The 19,365-nt window shown below is 43.2% G+C and overlaps 1 protein-coding gene across 1 annotated transcript in view; it reads left to right on the forward strand.

The window, feature by feature from the left end:
- CAMK1 (calcium/calmodulin dependent protein kinase I) overlaps nt 1-19,365 on the forward strand; it is a 111,946-nt gene that overhangs the window by 27,693 nt on the left and 64,888 nt on the right. Inside the window, exon 2 of the mRNA XM_018576120.1 lies at nt 3,360-3,488. Within this exon, the coding sequence (XP_018431622.1) occupies nt 3,403-3,488 (86 nt within the window). The 5' untranslated portion in view covers nt 3,360-3,402. The remainder of the gene's footprint in view (nt 1-3,359; nt 3,489-19,365) is intronic.

Genomic DNA, 19,365 nt, shown 5'->3' on the forward strand with positions numbered 1-19,365 from the left:
GCCGGCTGTCAGATCCTGGCCGAGCGTCTCTCTCTCTCCTCACTGCTCTGCATTAGTTAGTGACAGCGGCTCCGTCCTCCGCCCTCCCCCGCCGCCGGTTCCTTCACTTCTTCTCGGATCCCCGCTGGGGAGAGCAGCGGGGATCCAGAGAAGCGGCGGAGGTGAGGACATGACGATCTACCAGTGATCGCTATGCGATCGACTGGTAGATTGCGATCGACCTTGTGGGCACCCCTGGTCTACATCATCTGCTTGGAGAGGGGGGCAGAGGAGGAAGAGAATTGCTTGCCTTGCTGTGCCTGTGTGTGTGTGTGTGTGTGGACACACACTGCTTGCTAGCACCCACAAGAGTAGCTGCATAGGACCCTGCAAGGCAAAGGAGCCACCCTAAAACAGGTTATCAGGGCCAGTCCTCGGTAGACCAGCTGATTCTGCAGGAAACTAAAACATCAAAGCACAGCAAGGGTCTCTCTGCAAAGATCCAACTTGTCTACTAACGAATCAGCGCTAAAGATTTCAATTCAGCAAAGCTTATGCTTCCCACCGATTGGTAAGCTCTGACTCTGCAGGGGGCGTGTCAGACCTCTGCAGAGAAACTACTGCTTCTGCACAGAGAGCAAGGGTCCTTCTCTGCAGCATGCTGGCAGGGGACAGACTTTTCTACCCAGCCATGGCTCCTTTGTAAAGAAACCAAACTGTAATGGTCCATTCTCACCCAATGTGTTAAGACTGCTCCAGGTTTTTTTTTCTCAATTTTAATTCAAAGCAACTCATTAAAATCCACTTTGCTAAAACCAGGGCAGTACAGATGGCTTCAGATTGATTGGGAAATGTATTGAGGGGTATTAGTTAGCACTTTACCTACTGTTTTAGTAAAAATGTGGCTATAGACAGAGAGGTGTCTCACTTATAGCTTGCTTACTTTTCTGCTCTTGCTGAGATTTTCCAGCATTAGGGAAAATATCCGTGTGCAACAGGAAAGTAGGGCTGCAACAACTAATCGACATAATCGATTATAATCGATTATTGAAAAAGTTGTCAACTTTTTAAATCATCGATTAATCGGACAGGAAAGTAATCATATATCTCTCCTTTAACCCGTGTTTTGCCACCCTGCGGTGCACTGTCTCAATGGCAATTAAAATGCTGCGTTGGGAGAATCTAATTGCTGTGCGCTACAAGAAATGTTAAATAGGGCCCAGAATGGCTACCTCTGTTGTATGGCAAGTGCACATGACATGATGGCATTACTTTGTTTCCTAGTAGGTCATAGGACACAAACCTCTATTTAAAGTCTTGTGTATTTTGAGGCATCGGATATTCTAAAGATAAACTGTGTCTGTCAGTGAGATGTGTGAATGGTGTCTGAAGTATAAAGCACCGCTCCATTCTGGAATGTGCGACATCTGGATTTGTGATCAGGGTAATTATGTTGTATCGTTCTATCTCCTCCATTGTCTTCCTGTTGGGTAAAAAAAAAAAGTGCTTTTATTCTGCATATAGATTTTGAGTAAGGGCTCATCCAAATCTATACATTTTACTGCTCTTGTTAGCGCATATAAGCTCCCGCCCACAATGAATGAGGCTGATTTAAAGCCTTGATTCTGTGCTGCGTTCAATGGTACGTTTGCAAATGTCCCGATGCAGCAGTTTGGATACGCTTTACATACAGTGTGCTAATAGGCGTCCTCTAAGGAAACCTTACCGCCTCACTGTGAATAAATCTACGTCTTTTCAACTTCTGATTTTCAGCGCGCAGAACTAAACAAAGCCAAAGTTTCATATGAAAAAATAAATTTTTGTTTCTTTACAGTCCTAAGATATCTGTGAGCCCGTGAGATTTCACCTCACATTTATGACAGCGTGATTAGAACTGTAGGGAGCAGAACTAAATTTGTAACATCAAAAAAACTGCTAGCAGGTAGGTATTTATAGTAGAAGTGACTCGGTGTGCTTCCTGTGCTATACATTTTATTCCTCTGCCTGCTAGCAGTTTAATAATTATACACTGATGGCGAGGCATGCCTACAAGCTTGAGTAAACGTTGGGATGGCGGTCTGGTGCGATCAAAATGCTGCAAGCACTGTTTTGATCGCACCGGACCAGACTGCAGGTATAATGTGCCTTGCGATCCCGTGTGGCCGATCGCATTGCAGCCGGAGGGCGTGGCATGGTGCCATTCACTTCAATGGCCCCTCCTGCCCCACAAAAAAGTGAGCCAGCCGCAATGCGAGGAACCGGAACGCACTGCATCTGGTGTGAACGAGGCCTGAAGGCGGCAGCGATGTATATTACATCACTTCCGCCTTTAGCTGTTATTTCTCTGTCTGAGAGCCAGAGGAGAAGCTGATAAAGTAGATCATTGCTTCATCAGCTTCTTTGGAGGTCCCAAGGGGACATTAGGGGTCTTGGAGACCCCAAAAGTCTCCTTAAAGAGGATCTGTCATTGTTTTTGGCTATCACTTTGGGGGCTTTTTAGCCCCCTATGTGATAGCAATCAAGTGAAGTGTAAAAAAAAAAAAAATTAAAGTTCCACATAAAAATTAATAAAAAAGCACCAAAAAAAGTTTTAAGTCCCCTACCCCCACATGCACGCACTTATAAACATAAATACGCGTCGGGTGCACCTACGTGTGAAAACAACCATTACGCCACACGTTACATATCACCGCGAACGTCGCAGTGAGAGCAATAATTGTAACACTAAATTTTAAAGCGTAGCCTATGGACAATTTTAGACATGGTAGTTTTTTTGCGATTTTCTATTGACCTGACGTAACCCCGTCTTTTATATTTTACCACAAATGTGGATTCTGATAAATGTTTTTTATAACGTAAAGGAGGGGGAAAAGTTTTTTTTTTTTTTTTTTCAATGTATAGTAAAAAATAAAAACCCCAGTGGTGATTAAATACCACCAAAAGAAAGCTCTATCTGTCCCTAAAAAATGGTATAAAATTTATTTCAGTACAGCGTTACGCGACGGAATAAATGTCAGTCAAAGTACCGCAGCGCGGAATACTGAAAAGTGGCCGGGACAGGAAGGGGGTTTAATACCCCGGTCAGCAAGTGGTTAGAACAAAAAGCGTCTACTGTGAAATCTTCAAATGCAGCTCGTTGCCTTTTGGTCATCTTTAGACACAGCTGTTTACGGAAGGCTTTTTTTTTTTAGAGGACATAATGTTTCTTGATTTTTCACAGTCCGGCATAATACGGGAGGGTTGGCAAGTCTAGAATGTGCTATAAATAAGTCACTCAGCCCACTGCAGACTCGTAAGAAAGTTATAGAAACTGTTTTGTGAAGTTCTCTTCGTTCTGGCCGGTGACTCAAGTGTCCTCTTTTCTCTTGCAGACTCGGTAGGCACTTGCGTTCGCTACTGAGGAGTTAAGGAATCTATTCCAGGATGCCGCTGGAAGAGGACGGGCCGAGCTGGAAGAAAAGGACGGAAGATATTAGGGATACCTATGAATTCCGGGATGTACTGGGAACGTGAGTATCTCTTGGGTTTATCGATATGGTACCAGGTTGCTACAATGGGGAATTCAATTTTCTTGTGTACTAATGTGGTAACTGAAATATTGATTGTGGAAACCTTTTCAGGTATAACTTTCTTGCGGGCGATTGTGCAAAAATACTTAAACAATTCTCTCAATGCTGACCGAGATAAAATCCCTTTTTTCCCCAAATATCATACACTAGAATTTTTACCATGCTTGGTGCACAGCCAAAGCAACTATTGGTTAGTTATGTTTTACTTTACTTTAGGGATGCACGGATACTTTTTTTATATACCAGTGCCGATACTTGTCATTTTCATGAGAACGACCAGGGTGGCAGCTGGGACCGGGCTCTGGCGCTCCACCACTGTCCTGAAATCATTAGTCGAGATTGTTTTAGAAAAACTGTCACATGACAATAAATAAAAATGTATCAGTACTCGTACTTGTAACTACTTGGGCAAGTATCAGTACTCGTACTCGCAAAAATGGTATCGGTGCATCACTTATATATATTTATAAAAACAAAATCATACATTTAGGCTGGGTACACACCTGAGCGTTTTTTTATGCTCGTTTTTCGTTTTTTTCGTTCAGTGACACGCGCGTTTTACTTGCGGTATAATTTTTTTTTTTTTCCTTTTATTTTCTCTATTTAAAAAAAAAAATTTTGTTTCACTTTTAAACTTCCCGCCGGCTCCGCCCCCTGCGACGCGACCGCTCACAAGGGACGGAAGTCGGCAGCCGCCGAAGACACTGCAGGGATCGCGGACAAGGTAAGACCTGTACGCTGTATTCCCGAGTGTGGCTCGGGGTTACCGCTTTGTTAACCCCGATCCACACTCGGGAATACCAATGGCAACCAGTGTGCAATTGCAGGATCACACTGTCACGGGATGCACATCCTGGGATCGTTCAGATCTGAACCTAGCCTTAATTGCTGAGCTTTGTGGCAGGTTAGATTGTTCAAACCGCTAGGACTGCAATAAAAAAACAAACTAGTTACTTATTTTTTCTGATTCAATGCACAATCTGCAGGAAGAATCCAACTATGTTTTTGAAGGTTATGTCTTGAAGGTTTAATTATAAACCTTCAAGACATTAACAAATATGGCAAAGGGTAGGCAGATATGTATGTGCAGTTTAGTGCAGGGTGTGTTTAGTTAAACATTTTCACTAGACTTTTTTTTTTCAGAATGTGAGGTAGATTAACTTTGAATGTCAGGCAAGGAGCTAAATACAGAGCCGAGATACAGATACGGGGAGTGTTATACTAAAGATTTATAATTCTGTCCATCCAATCCAAAGATTTACACAGCCCTACCAAAAAGCAGACCCAAGCTGGTGACCTACAGCTCAGTTGTCTCCCTGTCCCAGCCTGTAATTGGACATTAAAAGAGCATCAGTAGGCTGATGAGGTCATCCCTCTTCTTACTCTACTCTCTTCTGTTCCTATCAGCATGTTCTTTGTAAATCACAAGCACCCTGCAGGACAGCTAATAGGCTACTGGTGCTGCCACCCTCTCTTCCAGTCTAAATACTGTTGTACATGGAGTTACAAGATGCTCATACCAAGTGATGAATGAGCTTACACTAGCTGCATTTATATAACATTTGAAGTGACATGAAAATCAGGAGTTAAACCTTAAAAATGTATTCAAGTACCCCACCTATTAACAAAAATGTATCTTATTTGTGTATCACTCGGCAGTAGATCCTCAAATCATCTCTGAATTGGTGCTGACACTGTCCTTCCTTCTGGAGGGTGGCTACTTTTGTTCCCTATGTTCCCTGTGTGTTGTAAAGTAGTCCCCCCTCCAAGCTCGCTCCCGTGATGGACTACAATCTCAGTACAAAATGGTAAACTAAATGTGAGATTGTAGTCCATCCCGTGAGCGAGCTTGGAGAGGTGACAACTTTACAACACACGCAGGGACCATGGGGAACAAAAGTAGCCCCCCTCCAGAAGGAAGGACAGTGTCAGCACCAATTCAGAGATGATTTGAGGATCTACTGCCGAGTGATACACAAATAAGATACATTTTTGTTAATAGTTCAGGTACTTGAATGTATTTTTAAGATTAAGCTCCTGGTGTTTAGTGTCAAGTTAATTATTCATTACGGTTCACCATTGCTATAAAGTCAGATTGGTTGGCAAATACCTACCAGCTTCCATTCTATTACCAGTCACCCAATCAAACTTTGCATGGAAGTATGGTCTTGTTAGGTCTGCTTGCCTCCCAGTAGCCAATCACATTTTTTCCCCTTTACATTTACATCGTGTACAGCACAAACCATCCAAGACAATTATTCTCTCTTACAATTTCATAAATGTGACCCTGTTTGTTTGTTGAAAGTCCACCCTTAGCTCTTGGGGCGATGACACTAGAGATCAGGTCCTGGATCCAGAATCTCACTAATTCTCACTTCCTCTCGGTGCTGGGATCGCAGCTGTTCGCACAATGTGGAAACTTGGAATGAAAACACTTTCTTCCAGACCGCTTCCTTTTTCTTGATAGACAGCTTGGTTCCTCACTATAAACATGAAGGAAAACTCTAGGGGGAGACGGACGTAGCCGCAGGGAGATGCAAACGGTTTACATGCAACACAAGCACTTTTGGTTCTTGATGAGCTGCTGTTTACGTTTACAGCTTGTATTCTGATCTTGTACAAGAAGCCTCTACAGAATAGTTGCTGCTTGATACCTTATCCTTCATTATACCTGTCAGTGCTGTAACTTGTCTTTTAACTCTTGACAGTCTTGACAAGTGTATTATTACATGGGGGTCTGTATTTTTACCCAGAACAAATTGGGTCAGAAAATAGGGAATTGGGAACCAGGATGTTTTAAGGAATCGGTAATAATTTTGGGCCAATATTATTTTACATTTTGTTTTAAAGGATAAATATTTTTTTTACAGCCTGCACCCATGAAACACGATTTCCACACCACTGTTTTTGTTTTTTTTAAAGAGACAGCACAGCAGAAGCCGTTTCCTTTCCGACTGTCTCTCTCTGGTTGAAAAGGACAACGCTGTTGAAAGATTTCAGGGAGGATGAACCTGCTCTGACTCATTCAGTTCTGTGTGGAAATATTAGCATGAGCTACTGAGCTATATAAACAGGCCTATAAGCAGATTTCAGACACGCTATCTCTAATTGAATCCTAAGGCTATATGAATGGGAGGGGAAGGACTAATTGTGTGCTTCAGCTTCTAAACTTTATTTAAAAAAAAAAAAAAGTATTTTTCATAACAGGTAGTTAGGAGAACAGGAAAACATGAAAAGGAAACATGTTCCATCTGCTAGCTGCTGGTGAAAAAATTAAAATGATCTTGTGATGGCTCCAAGTTGTGTCTTGTAGCTTCCACAAAGCTGAGGACATTCTCCCCTCTCCTGTGTGACAGCACTCGGTAGCCAATCGCCAAACACCATCTCTGTCACATGGGAGTAAGGGACATGAGGCACATGCTTACCCCATACCCAGAAGTATCAGATGTGCCACTTTGCTTCCATGGGTGAACAGAGCAGTGGGGAAGTGTTGTGTCTATCTTAGACGATTTATGTCTTTCTATTTCTCTCTTTCAATAGCATGCAAAGCCAGGCTACAGCTAACAAAGCAAGTCGATTATTATCATTTATGAAAAAAAGGTATTTATTGTAGAGACAAATCCATAATGCTGCACCTTTACAAAGTCCAGCCTCATCTTGCGTATGCAATTTAGTTTTGGGCACCAATCAACAGGAAGGTTGTCCATGAACTTGAGAGAGTGCAGAGAAGGGCTATGAAGTTGGTGAGGGGGCTGAAGGACCTAAGCTATGAGGATGGATTACAGCAACTGAACATATTCACTCTGGAGAAGAGGCAATTAAGAGGGGACATGATCGCAATGTACAAACTGTTAAATGGGGATGGAATAATCGGTAAGAAATTGTTTACTCTAAGGTACTCTAAGGCAACCACTTGAGACTGGCAGAAAGGAGGTTTAATCTCAAACTACATAGGGATTTCGTCACTGTGGAGCAGTAAAGTTGTAGAACTCTCTATTACTGAATGGACCCGTGTCTTTATTCATACTTACCAACTATGTAACTCTCTTTATCTCAGCCTTTCCCTTACCATCTCTGTATTCTTCTAGCCATGCACAGCTGGAAATGTGGTCAGCAGGTAGCCCTTTTGGCACCATCCGGTTCAACAAAAGTCAATTTTAAAATCAACTGAGGCAGGTGGAAAAATCTCAACTGAACAGTGACTGCATCTCGTCAGATGCATGGGCCTCGTCAGTCACCTCAAAGGCATTCAGACACCTGCGGGAGCTGACTTTGAGTACAACAGCTAGCAGAGCTGATTCCTCACTACCAGCACTGCTAGCTGTTGTACTCAAATCTATTGATCTCTTGATTTCTCTCTCTGAACGAGCCAAGTGTGTATAGCTAGCATTACTCCTGTCTCTTTTCTTTCTTCCTTATACTTGATGTCTTAATTTTTCCTTCTCTTTTTATATATATATACTCTGATCTCTGATCTCTTATCTCAAATAAGTATACTCTTCATCAGTCTCTTTGCTTCTTCAGTCGTTTCTTTCTCTCAGCCTCTCTTCTTGACTCCTAGAGGGTGGGCAACTCCAGCCCTCCACCTGTTGTGGAACAGGCATGACTCCCAGAGGCCGAGGCATGTTGGGATTTGTACTTAAGCACAGCTGGAGGGCAGGAGTTGCTCACCCCTGCTCCAGATCTTGCAGGCTTTCATTTCTTTTTAACCTCAACACAGTAATCCTTGCTGTATTTCTTTCTACTGTTTTCTTTAGAGATCCGCTGTTTGCAGATAAATTTAAATCGGTGCCCCCAAAACAGACCTATTCCCAACATGTTTTGACCCAAATATTGTCTTCATCAGGAGAGGTGCAGATGATGTCAGTGATCAGTGCATGGCATACAAAAAAATAAGGAAATCGCTTAGTCTGGGTTACTTTGTTGCCTGGCTTTCATGCTGATCCTGTGGCTTCAATACTTAATGACCTGAAAACAAGTATGCATCAAGTGTCAAATTTACACAGTCAGATTATACATACATCTGCTAGTAGAGCTGCAGCTAACGATTATTTTCAAAATCGATTAGTTAGCCGATTATTAAGTTCGATTAATCGGATAAACAATAAAATTAAGTTTAAAAAATGGCTCCAGTGATAGGACTACTAGCAAGCTTGGAGCGGTGGAAGTAAAAAAGAAAAAAAAGATAGTGTGGTGTGCAATATAGTGAAATGGAAAGTGTAAAATTATACAGCAATGAATGCAGAATGGCACCGGCTATAGAGGACTACAAAACCCAGCAAAAGCACATTATAGCTGGCGGCATTCTGCATTGCGCTGTATAATGTACTATTGCTGGGTTTTGTAGTCCTCTATAGCTGGTGGTATTCTGCATTGCGCTGTATAATGTACTATTGCTGGGTTTTGTAGTCCTCTATAGCTGGTGGTATTCTGCATTGCGCTGTATAATGTACTATTGCTGGGTTTTGTAGTCCTCTATAGCTGGTGGTATTCTGCATTGCGCTGTATAATGTACTATTGCTGGGTTTTGTAGTCCTCTATAGCTGGTGGTATTCTGCATTGCGCTGTATAATGTATTATTGCTGGGATTTGTAGTCCCCTATACAGCGCAATGCAGAATATCACCAGCTATAGAGGAGTACAACAAATCCCAGCAATACATTATACATACAGTGTATAATGCATTGCTGGTATTTGTATTCCTATGTATAATGTACAGTACAATGTACCATCAGCTATAGAGGAATACAAATCCCAGCAATACATTATAGAGCACCATGTGTGGGAAAGTGCAGGCTTACCTGACCAGTCTTCCAGCAACTTGCTTCTGAGATTGGACCTGTATCAGCGGCTGTCATCCCCCCACCCCTGCTCCTCCTTACTACATCTCCGCGCGTGCCTTGCCCATCGTGGATGGGCAGGAAATGTGAGGTGGGGAGGTGGGGAGGAGATGCGGCGTGTGGAGCGTGGATGCGAGCGGGTCTGGCAGCGGCGAGCGTGGGGTCGGGAGGATGTGCGGCGCACAGCGTGTGGAGCTGTGAACAGGGCCAACTGATCGGAAGCCGATTAATCGATTATTGAAAAAGTTGACAACTTTTTCAATAATCGATTATAATTGAATCACATTTGGACTATATTATGTTTTTTTTGTTTAAATATTTGTCTGGTATTATTCATTGAATGCTTGATATTGGCTGCTTGTTCGCCCATCCAACAACATTGTCACGGGGCATATGCACAACCTTGGACTGCCATGGGATTGACTACACCCTGAACACTCGTCGATTTTCTCCGTAGCCGTGTAGCTGTTTCACAGTTCTGCTGCTGCCGTTATCTCATGGTTTTTTAAATTCCCCCTGAGAATCTCAGCCTCTGACAAGAGCTCATGACCCCTAGTTCTATTTCTTCTATTCCTGAAATCTGCTTCCTTCCTGTGCTCTAACCTTTAAGTTGTGAAATGATCTACATCTAGTCCAGCGCTGGAGACTTGTGCTGCACGAAAAACTGAGTATTCTTATTTACTGATGGAAATTCCCCATTTTAAACTGTTCCCCTTTCTCGCCCATTCTATTTACCATTTTTTTTTATCTTGAAGGGTCAGCCGCCTACCCAAATCTGATAGTTGCTGACGGTTGACCGTTTCTTGTATCTCTATGGGACTCTATTGCTGAATTGTGTGTGTCTGGTATCTGGATCTGCACCGGCTGTGCCCCTTTTGAGGGGCTTTCATTATCTCTGCTGTATTTTTTTTATTTATATTGTGGAGAACGTAAGAGGAGGAGCTGGAACATACAAAGCTAGGTGGGGACACCCAAAACTCTTCACTGATGGGTTACAGCATGACAGTCATATAATAGCTAGTGCAATGCATCACCATAAATCTGGACCTAATATGACAACTGCGGAAAACAGAGGACCTCCCACTCATGAGCCCGTGCGAAATCTAATAAAACCAAGATAACCTATGCATAGGCTCCACGGGTGGGCTAGCCCCTGCTTAAGGCCCGGAGCGGGGCTGCCAGCTACCTGCTGCAGGACGCCAGCATAACCCCACTATTGGGTGATAAAGCAGCATACCATATCCTTGACCTTGTTAGCTCCCTGCTGCTGGAGTCCACCAATGGTAAGGTCTGATGTTCACACTTTCCCAGGTGGATGATGAGCGCATGCATAAATAGAAAGTCTTGCAGACTCTAGCCAGTTGAAGAACAATGAATCCCTTTATAAGTGTATGACATAAAACACAGCCAACATTTTTCAAGGGTTTGGGGATCCCTCTTTTTCAGGGCTTTTTGTAGTGTTGGATATGTTGGTCATGGCCATTGCAGCCTCTGTCCTAATATGATAACGGTGTCCCATAGTGTCTGCTTGTCTTGCCTACAGTGCAACGACAAGACTGCAGGGGCAAGACTTTCCAGTCAAGCCACCACAGACCTATTCATCTTCAAGGTCTAGCGCTTCCTCACACATACATAAAGCCTGGGAAGATGATGTCACTGCTCCCCCCTACATGAGTGTTGGGGCCTTGTAAATGGCTGCTCAGGGCTAAGGATTGTACTTGAGGGAAGGTCAACATTTCCCATGCTTTAAAGCCACACTCCAATAGAGCATTAAAGCAAAGGCTTTGGCAGAGCAGTGAGGCGGTAAAGAAGCATTTGCTGAGTGGTGGACTACCAGCAGACATTGTCATTTTTCCTCATTAGGACAAAATGGTAATGCCTCTTTAAGGACAAAACTAGAAGCGCTCTATTACACAGGACTGGACAAATGCCATGAGCCAGGTAGCCAATGCTCCTTAAAATATACAGTTACCTTTTAGAGCAGTGGTTCTCAACCTGTGTAACCACAGGACCCACATTTGTCCTCGGTCATTAAGTCGCAACCTAAGTCGCACTTCAATGGAACACACAGCAGTACATAACCTGTAGAGGCGCCGAGAGCCAGAATGTGATGTCACACCGGTCCAGGCACCTCTACAGGACATGCAAGGGAGCTGTAAGCAATGCAGGTATGGATTGAGCCCCCTCGTTGCCATACCCCTAGCCCACCCCACCTCAAGCTGACACTCAGCGCCAGGCCGCATATTTTGAATGGCTGCTCGGTGTGAGAACAGACAATGCTGCGCTAGGGGGAGGCTATGGGGGGGCTGGAGGAGCCTCTCACCTAGAAAAGAGGAAGGCATGCGTCGAGCCACTGAACACGTGGTCGCCACCCACTTTGGGGTCACGACCCACCAGTTGAGAACCAAGGCTTTAGAGGTTTTCTCTAGTTGCCAATAGAACTGGCACCGGGATTGGATAGACTGGCTCCTGAATTTTATAATAATTTGTCCATCCCTGCTATTATGCAAATACTGACCTCCTTGACTGGGTGGTACTGTCTGGTAACTAGCCCACTGGAGATCCCCTGCCTCCTTCATTTCCAGCTTGGCTCCAGTGCATGGCCTTGCATGGACCATGCAGGAACACTGGAGAAAGGAAAGACCTGGAGCTGGCTTTGCTGCGATTACGATCTCTGTAAGAGTCTTTTGTCAAAGTTTCTGAACCAAAGGGTGGCTCCTGCCTGCCAAGTATCGTAAAACATATTCTCGATAATTTTAGATACTGCTGCAGAATAACAAAGACATGCAGAAAAATTTAATTACCAAATCTATCTTTGGTCTGCTAATGCATTTTGCTTTTTAGCAGAGACTTTCTTAAATCACTGTCACAATGTGTCATCAGGGCTGGGGTGCAGGTTGCCAGTTTGTGTGGGGCTTTCATCCTTCCTGTCCTGAGCTTCGGCTGAAAGGTTATCTTACTTGCTTTTGTTATGTAAGTGTCCTGTACTCTGTCCAGGAGCTTCCCACCACTCGGCAGAGGCTCTGGAAATAGTGCAGTAATAGTCCAGTCCTGATTCCAGCATGACTCAGAGCTGTATATTAGATGTGCTAGTGGGTGGACATTAACCCCTTTCCTGCCACATCGCTGTGGGTAGAAGCCCAGTTAGACAATATGCCACGTTGAACCTCATTAGAAAAACCATGTAAACTATGCGATTAGCAATCAAATAGAATCTTTCCATTACAAATAACCACAGCTACTTTTTTTTATAGTCTCCAAAGGGAGACATTTCTAAAGCGTATAAAAATGTACATTCATTTATGTTCTATTATTATTAACAACTTTTACATTCCAATGAGTCTAAAGTAGATGTAAACCCTAACTGAATGACATTTAGGTTCCTAAAGCACTGAGCATCATACACAATTGCCATTTTTAAATAAAATAACTTGTTTTCACTTTTTTTTTCTCATCCTTTCTCGGATCTCAGTTCGGCTTCTTTGCAGCCACTTCCTGTATACATGCACTCCAATGATGGTTGCGTGGCATTTCTCGGAGTGAGTTTTCTGATGGTGACAACAGTGGACCATGCTGCGTAATGTGTGTTGAAACAGCCACTTGTTGTCTCCATCAGAAGCCCATGCAACAGTGTCACTATGTTGGAGGACAATGGGAGCCAGGGACAGAGTGTGGTCACCCTATAACAGGAAGTGACCGAACAAGGATCTTCATGGTAGCATGGCAAGATGGTTGGCGGCAAGCAATTAGAGCCCAACTGGATGTCTGTATGGGATTAGGAGATGGGGTTGGTGGTCTATAACTCCAACTTGAAACTAAATTTAAAGCCTGTGCATAGTGTGTGCCATGTTTCAGGGGCCTCCAGGACATACGGAAGACACTGGTGCTCACTGGTGAAGTGGGATATCTTCACTTCACTTGAAGGATATGTCAGTTTTAAATACTTGGAGTGCCAAGATTCAAACACCTTAAGGGAGTTAGTTCACATCTGTGACCTCAGTTGGGCTTTAAGGAAAATTGTGTGCTTTCATGTGTTGTGTTGATGTAAATTTTTTGACATATTTCTGTGTCTTGCACGTTTTGGCATCGGGCTCAAAACAGAGGTGTAAGCAGTTAACAAAGACCGATCCTTAGGACTCAATTGATAAAGAATGAAGAACAGAAGCCCCTAGAGACCCTCTTCAAACGGAGGTTATCAAACTTACATGATGCCAAGCTCAAAATATTCCAGTATTGGATCAGCAGGGAGTGTGTAGAGATAATCGTTATCCCGCGCCGCATGCTTTTGCTGGTCATGTGACGAAGAGAGTCAGGGCTCCTTTTGACCCCTTCAAAGGTTGACTGATAGGTTGGCTGGAGGAGCTAGAATAGATTTTTCCAGCAGTTCAACCATCTCAATTATGACCAGCCTTAAAGCGGAACTCCAGTAACAGACCTGCCTACATACACTGGCTGATATAGCCGTGGCAGATTTTGAGCATCCGCTGCAAATGAAAAAAAAGATTGCATGTAGGTTGCCTACACAATAATGGCAACCAATCAGCAGTTTTCACAGGTCTGGCCACTCACTGACTATTGTCTTTTCTTCATTAAGAGCAGCAGTACCTAATTTCATTAGAGGTGGGCAGATTTTTCACCAACTACTTCTCCTCCATGATTAATTTTCCCATCATTAATCACCTATAAAGTACACCTGGCATGGAAGAATAATGGAGTCTACCATTACTGAATTCTCCTGGTAGCTTGGACCCAGACGTAGTGTGTGACCATATATTGTACTATTGCTGCATGCTTGTCAAGGATTATGTTAAAGTGGAAGTTCACCTAGAATTACTCTATGAACATTAAGCAGCCATATAACACATTTACCTTGATAGTACATAGCACCATGTTTGATTTTTGTGCATGATCTAGTTTTCCAGCAATTAGCATGGGAAACTGGCATATACCAACAACGTGCAACTCGTGGTGTGGCCCCCCCCCCCCTATAAAAAGTTAGTTAATGAAACACAGTGCTATAGCAAAGGAAATGACATCCGGTTAGGGTTTACCTCTACTTTGATTTCAGAACCTTTTACAAACTTTTCCATTATTCATTATTCATATTTTTTTTGGAGAGTTTCCCGGACAGGAAGTTGGCACATTATGAAGATTTCCCTTTAAGTGCTAGATGATTGTTTTTCCAGAGAAGTTCGGTTTTGCATTTATAGGAAGGAGATGAGTTTCACAGATGTGTGTGTGTGTGTGTATGTGTGACTCTGTAGCTGCACCTTGCCTTCAGGTGTAGAATCACCCGCTCAGAGAGGAAGGGAGGAGGTGTTGAGAATCTCTTTAGCAGTTCTTCCTCTCTTTCAGCCGCATTCCTAGCACGACTATGCGGGGAACTGAGAAAAGAATAAAAAAATTATGACCAATCACGTACAGTATTTCAATCAACTTTTTAAAGTGTAACATCGGACTAAGATTTTCATTTTTGTTTTAGATAGACTGGTCAAGGCACATTTAATGTTGCCATTGTTTTGAGTGATTGTATCCAACATCTGATCTATTAGACAACCGGATCAAGCCATCACTCGGATGAAAAATGTATGCACATAGGGCCAGCATAAGACAACTTGTCAATGTAACAGGCAAACCTCACCAGAAAAATCAATCCGTTGAAGTGTAATTTTTGTGGTCTTTTCGCTTTATGGAGCAGTCTTTTGGCATTTTATTTTGCTCTCTAACGAAGATGGAACAATCTTGCATATTATACATGCCTTTCTCCTGTACCTTGAAGCAGCTTTCATTATAATCTGTCATGTGCATTTTACAAACATTCAGTTTTTTGTGTAGGGGAAGTGGTTTGTGTTTTACCAAACATTTGTCCATATGAAACTGTGTGCAGCTGAGAAATTGGCCACAGGCCCAATGAGCACGACGGTCCTCTATGTATGGCTAATCTTTCTCTGCACCATAAGGTCTTTGTTATGTATTTTTTTTTTCTTTCCCCCTGAAATCCAATAATCTGACGAGAAAGGAAGAATGTTGGATTTGGGCTCCTGAGTGCCATTAATGTGAAAAGAGAACAGCATGCAATAAACATTTAAAATGTTAAGTAAATGTTTATGTGCTCTCTTGTGTAACATTCCATTGCATCTACACAGGCCTGCTGAAGAAACCATTGAAATGTAATTCACCATGGCTCATCACCTGTTCACACAGATGTAGATGAGCACTCAGCAATGATACATTGTGGTGCACAGATCGGAGTACCTGTTCCTGATATAGATAGAAAGTGGCAGGTATCTAAAGCTGGCCATATGTTGCTCGAAATTTTGGTCCTGAGTCCTGCCAGCATCCCTCCATTCCAGAAAAGTTGAGCTTGCAATCGACTTTTGTCCTAAAGAGACTGTCTGAAAATTCTCGGCAGAACAGTATCTTCGTTCAGTCTGATGCAGACACTGTTTGGGTAATCAGTAGGGATTACTCTATCCACGCCATTTAGCATGGATTGGGGTATTGATGGGTTTAATTGAGTACAAATTTGTAGAGTGTATGGCCAGTTTAAGGCAGCCCGTTCATTGAACTACTGGTATCATCATGGGCATAGTGGACCTTGTCTTGTCTCCCCTTAATACACCACGTCACTAGATTTTATCATATACAGATCTGTTTCCATTGGATTATAGAAAAATAGAGAGATAGTTGGCAAAGTTGTGTCTCTCCAAACATCATATGCAGTATAAAGCAAACATCCCAAAATCTTCCCAAATCCTCTGGTGTCTTACAGCATAGCTCCCCACTGCTGCTGAGTGTGACTCCCACTCCTTCCAGCTATAGGGGAGCACATGATAAACCCCCTGAACCCCCCCCCATACTTTCATATTGGTCCCACTTGGCCAGTCCCCTGCTGCTGAGTATGAATCCCACTGCTTCCAGCTGTGGGGGAGCACATGAGAAACCCCCTGTCCCTCCCCGCACTTTCATATTGGTCCCACTTGGCCAGTCCCAGAGCTGCAGAGATTTGAGCAATGATAGGAAGATCTTTTATGACAGTGCTGGTGGAAAAGCTCAAAGCATGAGCCTACAGCCCTCTTACAACCTTATATTCTACCTCCACTGTTTTTCATCTGAGCAGACAATTCTTGGCAGAGGAGGTCTTACATGGCTAACATGAGTAGCATTCAAAAAATGAACCCCTTTATATGTACTGCAATGACTAGCTACACTTTATGGTCAAAGGATTGTAAACACCTGACCATCACACCCATATGAGCTTGTTAGACATCACATCCCAATACCATGGGCATAAACATGGAGTTGGTGCCCCCTTTGCAGCTATAACGCCCTTCACTCTTCCGAGAAGGCTTTCTACAAGAATTTGGTGTCCGTGGAAATTTCTGTCCATTCAGCTAAAAGAGCATCACAATGGCTTGGTCGCTAGCACCTTTGCCTTGCAACAATGGAGTTTGTATGTTCTCCCTGTGCTTGTACGAGTTTCCTCTGGGTACTCTGGTTTTCTCCCACACTCCAAAGACCTGCTGGTTAGTTAATTGGCTCCTGTCTAAAATTAGCCATAGCATGTGTATGTATGCATGTTAGCTTAGGAACCTTAGACTGTATGCTCCTTAAGGGCAGGAACTGATGTGAATGTACAGTTTGTAAATTGCATACATTGTCAACACTATATAAAAGCCTGTAATAATACATTATTGCATTTGAGGTAAGGTACGGATGGTTGAGGGGGCCTGGCTTCTTATTGCCATACATGTTATTCGAACGGTGTTCAGGTCAGGGATCTGTACAGGCCACTCAAGCTCCTCACTACCAAACTCCTCAATCCATGTGCTTATGGATCTGGCTTTGTACTCAGGGGGACAGTCATGGTGGACCACAAAATGGCCTTCCACAAAGTGTTACCACAAGGTTGGAAGAGCACAACAGGTCAAAATATCTTTGTGTTCTGTACTATTACCAGTACCCTTCACTAGAAACTGAGAGCATTGACATACATTTGGCCATATCATATACTTACCCCATTTCCATCTGATATTAACAGTTGTATAATCAAAATACTGTTAATGCCAAATGTCACAAAAGTCAGCTTTCCTCCTATGTTGCTTCGAACAACATCTGTCCGTGGCATCTGTGTACATTTTTATTACGGAGCCCTTTAAATCTAAATCTTTGCTTCTTCTAGACGAATTTTGTGTCCCAGAAGTCCTTTTGCATTAATCTCCACCCGTAATATTCAGAGTTTTGGGTTTTTTTCTTTTTTTGTTTTGTTGCTGGCTTAGTTTCTCTGAACAGTAGGCAGACTGTTTTTGGGGATAATCGTTTAACGCTTTTCACGTCACCTTAATGTCTGGGGCACTTTGTCAGTGAAAGTAATTCTCTCCTCCTTTTAACAGCTCAGTGCCAGAGACACGGTAAGGCTCTTAGGACGGATTATTGTGTTAATTAAAGATCACGGATCAGTCTGTGGTATTTAGCCAAAACCCAAACAGTATTTCAAATGCTTCCAAGCTTCCTTCACTTCTTTTTTTTTATCCTGCCATCGTGATAGGGCCTAGTAGCTCTTGTGTCACTATATTCATGTGTTCCTATGGAAACCAGACAAAAACAGGAGCAGACAGCACTGTTATCGAGAGTTGATGTTGAAAAGATTCCAAGTTTGTGTTTCTTAGGTGCATGTTGATCCTCAGCCAAACGCTATTTTGGAAGTAACAGATCGGCGTATCTTCTGTCGCAAGTCATGTTTTCCTGGCTGCGCCAGGGAACAGAATGGGCCTGGAGTCTGGGAATAATGCACCCAATCGCTGGATCGTGGCGAACGCATTACGGCACGCTGATTGTGATGCAGAAGAGGTCTGGTTCATAAAGATGGGGGGGCAAAATCGGAGCTGTTGCCCACAGCAACTGGATCACACTGTGAACAGTTAAACAGTCTGGTTGCTATTGGCACGTAGCACCATGGAGCCATGGCTAGAGTGAGCATATGTTAATGCTGAGAATATTCTCATGGTCCTAAGAGCAGGTGTAGATGACCACCTAAAGTGACGCTAAACTCAGGAGTAAAATCTTAAAAATTAGGGATGCACTGATATTGGATCCTCATACTGGGCATTTTCATGAGTACTGGTGAAAATGCCCCAATACTAAAAACCGATACTGGCGCTTTAAATGTTCTAACTGAAGCAGCTGCCTTGGGTCCCGTACTTGCTGGTGACCTCGCAGTTGCCCGTTTACAGCGCTTCCACACCCCACAAACCCCCCCCCCCCCCCAGGGCCTTCACATCCCTCCTGAGACCCTCCACACCTCTCCTGAGACCTTCCACCTGAGACATCAGGCTGGCACCCTGGAGCAGCACAGAGTATGTAGCAACATATTATTCTACTCTGCTGTATAATGTTTTGCTGGGATTTTTTAGTCCCCTAAAGCCAGTACCATTCTGCACTGCTGTATAATGTGTTGCTGAGATTTGTACTCCTCTATAGCTGATCACATTCTGTATTGCTGAGATTTGTACTCCTCTATGACTGATAGTATTCTGTATTGCTGAGGTTTCTACTCATCTATAGCTGGCAGTATTATAAGGTTTAACTCCTGCGGTATAGTGTCACTTTAAAGTGACTGTCGGCATAATAAAGAAATAAAAAGGCACCCTACAAAAGAAGAGTATTACCAGCTTATTCAGGTCTATGCAGTGTGTTTAAGTTACACATTAATCTAAATTCCATTAAGGAAGCCCATTTGATACACCAAAAATAGGACATGCACTAATTGTTTTCCTGATGCGGTGCAACGCAACTCGCATCAGAGGTGCATTGCCTTGGTGTGCCATTGAAAATGAATGGCATTGCAATGCACGAATGCCTGCATGCATATGAAAGTTCGAATGGACCCTTGCTAGTACAGTGGGTGGCAAGTCTCATCTTGACTGTCTTGCAGAGCCATGCTGACCAAAGAGTCTTCAGCATCCAACACTTTTGGT

This window comes from Nanorana parkeri, unplaced genomic scaffold (assembly GCF_000935625.1).
Source record: "Nanorana parkeri isolate BGI_ZX_2015 unplaced genomic scaffold, ASM93562v1 scaffold56, whole genome shotgun sequence".
In the NCBI taxonomy this organism is placed as follows: domain Eukaryota; kingdom Metazoa; phylum Chordata; class Amphibia; order Anura; family Dicroglossidae; genus Nanorana; species Nanorana parkeri.